The sequence below is a fragment of the Lolium rigidum genome, chromosome 1 (assembly GCF_022539505.1).
Source record: "Lolium rigidum isolate FL_2022 chromosome 1, APGP_CSIRO_Lrig_0.1, whole genome shotgun sequence".
In the NCBI taxonomy this organism is placed as follows: Eukaryota; Viridiplantae; Streptophyta; class Magnoliopsida; order Poales; family Poaceae; genus Lolium; species Lolium rigidum.
Window position 1 is genome coordinate 261,944,975 of NC_061508.1, and position 8,611 is coordinate 261,953,585.

Genomic DNA, 8,611 nt, shown 5'->3' on the forward strand with positions numbered 1-8,611 from the left:
ATATCTGTATATTGTAGTTTCCCCATATGTTAGGGGGCTTCCTGCATATTTGCACCTGTACATGTACTATATATTGTGGCCTTTGGCTCCCTGGTAATATTGCTCTAACACCAATGTCTTGGATTTTTTTTTCTTTCATAATGACACAATTTTTTTATACAAGTTTGTAGGTTGGTATGTTGCACTTTTTATCCTCCACTAATCTATACAGAAGCGCTAGACCATGGATATTGGGTGAGACCGTTTACAAACGGTTGCACGAGAATCACATGTTGATGCTTTGATATTTTTTTTTGTCTTCGGTTGATATATGTATCGAGCTTATATGATTTGTCAGCTGTAACTTTTTGTGAACCGAACAACAATAACAAAATAAATAGGCCAGATACATCGGTTGATGCAGAGACAGAGGCTTCCCCTTGAAAGATTCCGCATTCCATGTCAAACAAAAAACATGAATACTTTTATAATTTTCTTGAGAACTTTGAGGTGCCTCAAAATCAGACACAATTAAGTTTGTGCATGATGCTGCTGGTAGTGAATTTGCTAATAGGCAATTAAAGATTTTTTCTTCATGTATGACACAAATTTTTATGCAAGTTCGTAAGTGAACATATCAAATAGATTTTGTTCACACACACATGAGTGTAGGTGCGTTCTAGACCATCGATTTATTTTCCGAGGCTCCCGCTCACTGTGGTAGATAGAAAAGTAACTCTCTCTTCTCCTTTTATCCGAAACTTAAAGCAAAACGGAAGGTGACAGAACCACTCACACCTATGCGTGTAAGTACAAAAGTATTTTCGGTAAACATATTGCACATTACTCCTACAACGCATTCCATGTCAAACAAAAAAACATGTAATTTTTTATAATTTTGTTGAGAACTTTGGGGACCTCAAAATCTGACACAAACACCTAGTCCCTTCGTTCTAAACTAATTGGTGTTCCAATTTTGTCTTAAGTCATTTCTTTGTAGAAATATATCAACATCACCCCATCAAAGTAGTTTTATTAGATTTATCTTGCCGAACTATATATATATCTAAGGTTGTAGTGAGCATATTTTCCTATAGATTTAGTAAAACTTAAACACATTGGTGCCCCCACCGTTCTGCCTCGCCTCATGTGGTCTTAGTGCCATGGAGGTATGGTGGATCTCGGCTCTTGTTGGCGAAAAGGCTCCGCTTCTTAATATTTTTCTATAGTTTGGTTAGGCTTTGTGTTCTATTTAGAAAGGTGTGGCGGTGTTGGATTTCTAAAGATGTAATAAAGCCATCACCGTCTAGCCCCCGTCACGGCGATGCCTCTAGCATCATCAGAGGGTGTGTAGAGGTGTGTCTCCGGCGGATCTTGCTGGTTTTTGATCGATGTTCCTTCTGATTACGCTTCTCTTCATCGATGACGGTTGCAGCTCTTGTGCGTTGGTTCATTAGGGTCTTAGCATGATGACTTTCTATCTATATACTAGAATAGGCTCTACAACGACAAGTTTTGCCTGCGTCCAGTGAGGGAGGGGCGAGGATGGAGGCGCACCTTCGACTCGTTTGAGTGCTTGTAGTCGCCGCTAGGTGATCCAAGTATCTATTTGTAATATTTGTTACTTTTAGGCTTGTGTGTACTTCACTTGAGGATTATGAATAGATTAGTGGATTTTTTCATAAAAAATACCGATTTCATAGATAGAAATGTTTATAAGTGAGGAGCAGGATAGGAGCATTTGCACCTATTATGCAAAATAATGAAAAAATAATTTTAAAATTGTTAAACAAATTTGACATAAAAATTATGGTATATATTCTGACATTTTATGTTCGTACACAAGTTTTCGTGAATTTTTTATGTGGCATGTATAAAAATACAAAAAAAATATCCTGTACATAGTAGCGTTGTAGCATCAAAATTTATGTATTTTACAGGAGACACAGAAAAATAAAATGAAATTTAGAAACTTGTGTATAAACATAAAATATCAAGATGTAAATCCAAAATTTTATTTTGTAATTTTTTAACATTTTCAATGTATTTTCACACAATAGGTTCATATGCTCCTACGAGCTAAAGTGAATTTCCCGTTTATAATACACTACTTTTTTTATTGAGGAAATGTCTAAGCACCGGAAGGGCCCAGTAGATAAATAAAACATGGCCGAGCACTTGAAAGGCCCAGCCACATAAGCCAAAGCCTAGCAGCTAAATCGGCAGGCCCAGCTGTGGCCTCCCGTTTCGTTTATCACTTCTCTCCTTATCCCATCCAATCCGTCATCTCCCTCACTTCCCAAATCCACACCAATCCAACACACTGCTCCGTGCCCCCTGCAATGGCGCTCCTCGCCGTCCAGGGCATGGCCGTCTCCACCGCCGCCTTCCCTTCCCACCACCACGGCGCCGTATCCTCCTCCTCCTTCGGGATCTCAGCCACCGTAACACTCTCTCGCTCCCGCACCAGCCTCGCCGCCCCGGCCGTCTCGGCTCCTCTCACCCCAGTTCTTGATGGTAAATTCAATTGTCCTTACACTCTTGCTTTCAAATCGGTGAATTTTGTTCCGTAGGTCGTTTTAATGCTGGACAGTTCGCTAGGGAAATCCTTCTCCCGTTTAGTATCCCAAGAAAAAAGGAGTACGACTGACGGGCCGAGTAGGAACCCAAGATACTAATACTAGTACTAGCTGGAATGCCATTGATTTTACTGTATGAAAACACCGAGTGAGCTGAAATAGTTAGGAAGAAGATATTTCACTTCGACTTTGGCAAGAATTTGGCACGAAGGTTCACAACAATCAGGAATACACCCATCTTTCCAAATGGGTTGCGGAGTTGAGTTTGTGTGAGTTGGTAGTGTGTCGATGAGCATACAATTTTGTGTAGACTATGTGTAGATGAACTATAAAAGAAATGAAAGCTGCTCGTAGAAATTCTTACGGGTTGCACATGTTGAATACTAGTATCAGATGAGGGTTTGAAATTCGAACCAATTCTGACTTCTGAACTCTCTCTGTTGTGACCAGTCTACTGTGGAAGAGGGGACAGAAAGACAAAGAGAGGCAAAAGGTTCAGCCACTCATATGGGAATGTGAGTCCTCTAGCACAATCTCAATATTGGTGCGTTCATTGTGATTCTTACTTCTCCGTATGTTCATGTTAGGCACGTCCCCGTAACAAGAAGAAGGGAACAGGCCCACCACGGCTGTTCGCCCCGCCAGCGCCTCCCAGGAAGGACCAGTTCGAAGACGGGGAGATCATCGCAATCGAGATTGATGAAGACATCATGGAAAGGATGGAATAGGCTTTCTAAATTTTCCCTTATTTCACGGTTTCCCTGCCTTGTGTGAAGTACAATTCCTCGAGAGTAATTATTTTGTCATCATCCTATTCAAAGTGCAATTTCTGATAAGTAATTATTTGGTCTTTCTTAACAAAACATAGATGTCTACGTGTCTTTGATTGCTGAGAACTATCCTGTATGCATATAGGAAAACCGACATGTTAAGTTGTCTAGCAGTATGGATGAGCAGGCCCAAGTGCTTCTAAGTATTAGTTCTTTCTTGCCTTCTCTGTTGCATTCTGTGTGAATCTGGAATTCAGTTGTAGTTAGTCCAGCTGAATCTTTTTGGAAGGAAAATAAATACATACCTGTAGGTTCTTCTCTACTGTAAGTTGTTAGTTGCCTTCAGTCTTTGCACTTTTGGAGATGTTGTGGTTATCCAGCCTTGCCAAGCATATGACTGAAGTGAACGGCAATAGGATAAGTTGTGCTGTCTACCTCTTGTCTAGCCTAAATAATTGTTCAAAACAAGACTATAGCTGGTGAAATCAGATCAAAGTTCTCCACCTTGATTTTGTTACCAGCATTTTGTTTTAATCATAGCAAACAAGTAAGCTGAAGAGAAAACAAGAGTGAAGAATTTCAATCCCGTTTCCTCAACTGCACAAGGTGGCATGAATCCCTGCTGTCGGGTGAACCTTAACTTTTATGTAATCAGTAATCTACATTTGAACTTTTTTCGTTGCAGCACAAAGTGCTGGTACAATACCTGCTTTCTTCTGAATACCATGTACAATACCTGCTTTCTTGCCTTCTCTGTTGCATTCCGTGTGAATCTGGAATTAAGTTGCAGTTAGTCCAGCTGAATCTTTCTGGACAGAAAATAAATAAATATTTGTTGGTTCTTATCTACTGTATGTTAGTTGCCTTCAGTCTCTGCACTTTTGGAGATGTTGTGGTTATCCAGCATTACAAAGCATATGACTGAAGTGAATGACAATAGGGTCAGTTGTGGTGTCTTAGTGTTTACCTCTAGTGTGTTGTTTGTTTTGTAGCAAAACACTTGCCTGCGCCTGTCTTACAAGTTATCACTTGCCCAAAACCGTGAACTACGGCCCTAAATAATTGTTCAAAACAAGACAGTATAGCTGGTGAAACAAGATCAAAGTTCTTCGCCTCGATTTCATTACCAGCATTTTGTTTTAATTGTCGCAAACCAGTAAGCTGAAGAGAAAACAAGAGTGAAATATTTGAATCCTGTTTCCTCAACTGCACAAGGTGGCATGAATGCCCCCCTTCTGTCGTGTGAACCTTAAAATTTATGTAAGCTACAGTTACAGATATATGGGTTGAAACCCCCAAATTTGAACTTTTTTTTTCCGTTGCAGCACAAAGTGCTGGTACAATACCTGCTGCTTCTGAATACTAAGTTCAAATATAACAATCAAATATGGCCCACACATTATGACATCAGATCTGGCAAATTACTTGGACACAGCCATGACCTTTCACGCTGACGGGGTTGAAGTCGCTGGTCTTTCTTTCTCTCGAGCCCTCCTCGCCTCCTGTCCTCTGAAGATAGTTTTGGAAGGCAATGAGACTGCAGGGCCATGGAGTTCTTTGGAACTGTAGTCTTTCTTTCCCCTTCTTTCTTGTGTGGCAAATGCCACTCTGTTCACCTGGTTCGCACATTGGCATCCGAAGCGCTTCTGTCGAGCACAGGAGGAACGGCTGATGTCTTAATTTATTTGTTAAGTAGTATGATCGTCGTGTTAGCGTGCTAAACTATAAACCAGCTACTAAATTTTTTTTTCGAGGGCGAACCACCTACTATCTAGGACTCGTCTGGATACAAGATCCGATGTCTTACTTTAATTTTTGTTCAAGTGATGTCATCCCATAATTTTGTAGTGCGTGAACAATTGTTCGGTTACAACTCGCTTGCGATTTAAAAGTTCAGTTGCAACCTTTGCAACTATAAAAAATCTCAGCTGCAACACGATTTGCAACTAAAAAATCCCGGTTACAACCATTTGCAATAGAAAAATTAATTGCAACCCTATTTGCAACTGAAAATCTTAGTTCCAACTCATGAATCGCGATGCAAATCTGTTGGTTATAAACTTGATTGAGTACTAAGGTAAAATACTCAATTCTCACCTACTAGTGGAGAATTAGTGGTTCCGTTATTATAGGTCTAATTCTTCATGTACAGCTGTACTCCGATTGAAGAAAGATCACGAGTCATGGTTGTACAACACGACAACTTCATGAATCTACACGCATGAAATTAGCAGTTAGCACATCAAGGATCCAAGAAAAAAATAAAAAAAAGTTAGAGAACAGAAAACAAAGACCCTATCTTGGTGATGAAATACTCACAAAGTAGCACTCTAACTAGCACCAAAGACAACACCCAAACTACAGAAGAGATTGTATAAAAACAACGTCTCCAAGAAAAAAACAATGCTACCGTCACCTGATTGAAGATCTTTGTTTAGGTTTTCACTCTGAAGAAAGTCTAAATGTCAAAAAGCGGAGGGAGTAGAAAGTTCCACGAGTCATGATTGTACATGAGTCTACACGTAACAAATTAGCAGTTAGCACAAAGGGTGACAAAAACAGATGCAACCTGACCTCACTACTGATGTCAACTGGAAAGCATCGTCAATGAAGAAGAAAGCACGCTCCTCAACTACCGCGTTTCTCTGTTATTTGCAAGTTCGGTCCAGGTCGTATCCACAACCGCAAGATCATTCGCACACATGCAAGAATCGGCTCGCTCCATTCTGGGCTTGTGGCGCGCCGTCTCGATCCATCGCCCTCCCGTTCGCGAGCTACAATTCGTCCTGTGTTGATACATGCTCCAGACAACAACTCTTTGAATTTCCTTGTTGCTCAGCATGCCGCGGCCGCAAGCTATTTTGAAATTTTCGCTTGATTAATTACTTGTCACCGCTGATTCTTACACCACGAACACTGTATGTGATCTAAAACAGAAGAACTCGCTGCACAGTACCTGCATATTCTAGGTATACATACAAGTATCTGACTGGCTTGTGCTAGTCTTACGCCTAATCACTGTATGTTGAGCTACAAGACGACGTCGAATGGCACCATGGTGGACGCCGTCTTGCTGCCGATGAACCGCTCCGACTGAACCCTGCGCAGCGCGCTCGGGCCGGCGACGATCGGAGGCGACAACCCGGTCTCCGGGCTGTCGCCGCTCTCCTCCGGGATGGAGGTCAGCGCGCCGGACCACGGCGACCCCGTGCCGCTGTAGTCGCCGTGGCCGTATCCATCGTACCCCCGGTACCGGTCGTGATGTCTTGTGCCACGCACCGAGGCCGGGAGCCGAAGACGGACGAGCACCTTGGAGAAGAACCTCCGGAGCAGAGCCGGTAGCCGCCCCGCGCGCCTCTTCCTGCCGCCAGCTGCCGGCGTGGCGGCGGCGGCGGCGGGGAGGTGAGGCATGGAGATCGAGCGGCAGGCGAGCACGGCGGCGTCGAGCTGGCGCTTGAAGGCGGTGAGCTCGTAGGAGTCGTAGAGCGAGCTGCCGCAGTCCCACAGCACGAGCGCGGCGCCACCACTAGCACTGTCATCTGTCGGCTCGTGACCTGCCCGGATGTCCCTCGCCATGTTTATAGCTTTCCCTTCCCTTTCTGCCTCGATCAAACAGGCAAGAAATGGATGACGAGAGAGAGAGAGAGGCGAGCTTTACAAGTGGGTGGAGTCGGCATGAACGCGCGGTGAGCAGCGCGTGCGATAAAAGGAGACGAACGGGCTCACGGCTCACGATCGACGTGAGAGAAAAAAGGTGCCACTGATGGTGATCCGATGGTCGACGAGGAACGCATTACTTTTGTGGATGATTAATTAGGTGTAAACGCACATGCTCATCAGTCGCAGCGGTTAAGTAAGCACTTGGCATGATTGGCCTGACCATTGACCATTAATTTTGGATGATAATCTCCAAGGTTCTTCTTGACGATCGAGGTGTACCGTGTACGTAGAGTAAATCATATGGTCCTCAGTTTGTTTCTTTGTTCGTTTGTTTGTCTATCGTTAGCAGACTAACATATATCCAGTAAATTCTATATGTCCATGTCTGCATTATTCAGCCCAGCTACTACGTACCTGCCTGCAGGCTGCAGAGCATCTTATACTTCGAAGTTCAAACTTGCATGGCTTTTAGATAGCAACAGCACATAAAAATATTGCACTATAACATTATTTTTCTTAGCACATTCAAAAGTCGTTGGAGGAGCGCAAGCACCATGTGACAAAGGTTGCATCCGCGATCATATCATCTAAACAAGGGATGAATTGTTCCACTCGATCCAGCGAGCGAGGCAGCCTGCATAGCGATGTGGACGTACCCAAGTGATATACTATTGGTAGGCAATGATATGGCGATAGTTATTAGGCATGTACTCCCCCTCTAAGACAAAATATAGTGCCTATAAGATTTTTAAAAATCAAACAGTGTAAACTTTGACTAGGTTTAAATATAAAAAAAGGAAATATCAACATCCGAAATCTCAAATCAATACCATCATATTCACCATAAAGTATATTTTAATATGGAATACATTAGGCATTCTAGATGTAGATAATTTTCAAAGTTAGTGAAGTATGATTTCGCGGAACCCAATGCACGTTATATTATGGCAGGAAGGGAGTAAGATGTACCCTATGTGGTATGGTATACATACACCAATAACATACGGTACACATGTGTAAACCGCCACATCATCGTACCCATCAAAGTTGACATGATATCAGATCTTCCTTTTCGAGACGTCAAGGGATCGATCTCGCAAACCTACAGAAACCCTAGATTGCCTCCATTTAAGATAGGCCAATCCCTACAATCCTAGTCCCAAGATCAACGTAACACCGAAGAATCCAGCTCGTTGTCGGTTATGACCGGTCGCGATCAAAAACTTCCCTCCGCAAAAGCTTTGTCATCTTCCTCAACAACGACAGCATTGGCGGCCGCCCGTACCCAAAAATTGAGGAGGGAGAACTTCCTATTCTGAAAGATGCAAGCTCTCCCGACTATTCACGGCGCACAAGTCATGCATGGGGCTGCTTGACAGCTCCAACGTCTCGCTGGCGAAAACTATGATGGTTAAAAGATGAAAAGAAGAAGACCATGCTCCAACCCTCCCATGGAGAGTGTCTTGCACAAGATCACCAAGTGTTGAGCTATTTGATCAAGAGTTTTTCGTCTCCTAGCCTCACTCAAGTTCTTGGTCTTGAGCACTCCACGGATGTGTGGGCTATCATCAAGGAATTGTACACATCATAATTCTTGGCCAGTGTGACTATGTTGTGTGATGC

At 43.0% G+C, this 8,611-nt stretch overlaps 2 protein-coding genes across 2 annotated transcripts; one reads left to right on the forward strand and one right to left on the reverse strand.

The window, feature by feature from the left end:
• The first annotated feature begins 2,249 nt into the window (after positions 1-2,249).
• LOC124683596 (30S ribosomal protein S31, chloroplastic-like) lies at positions 2,250-3,421 on the forward strand. Its single transcript, XM_047218084.1, has 3 exons — positions 2,250-2,496; positions 3,009-3,073; positions 3,146-3,421. The coding sequence occupies exons 1-3, from the start codon at positions 2,322-2,324 to the stop codon at positions 3,284-3,286; spliced, it is 381 nt and encodes a 126-aa protein (XP_047074040.1). The 5' UTR covers positions 2,250-2,321; the 3' UTR covers positions 3,287-3,421.
• Positions 3,422-6,133: 2,712 nt separating this feature from the next.
• Positions 6,134-6,904, reverse strand: LOC124658129. The gene has a single exon (XM_047196556.1). It carries the CDS (start codon positions 6,902-6,904, stop codon positions 6,359-6,361), a length of 546 nt encoding a protein of 181 aa, XP_047052512.1. The 3' UTR covers positions 6,134-6,358.
• Between the last annotated feature and the right edge of the window lie 1,707 nt (positions 6,905-8,611).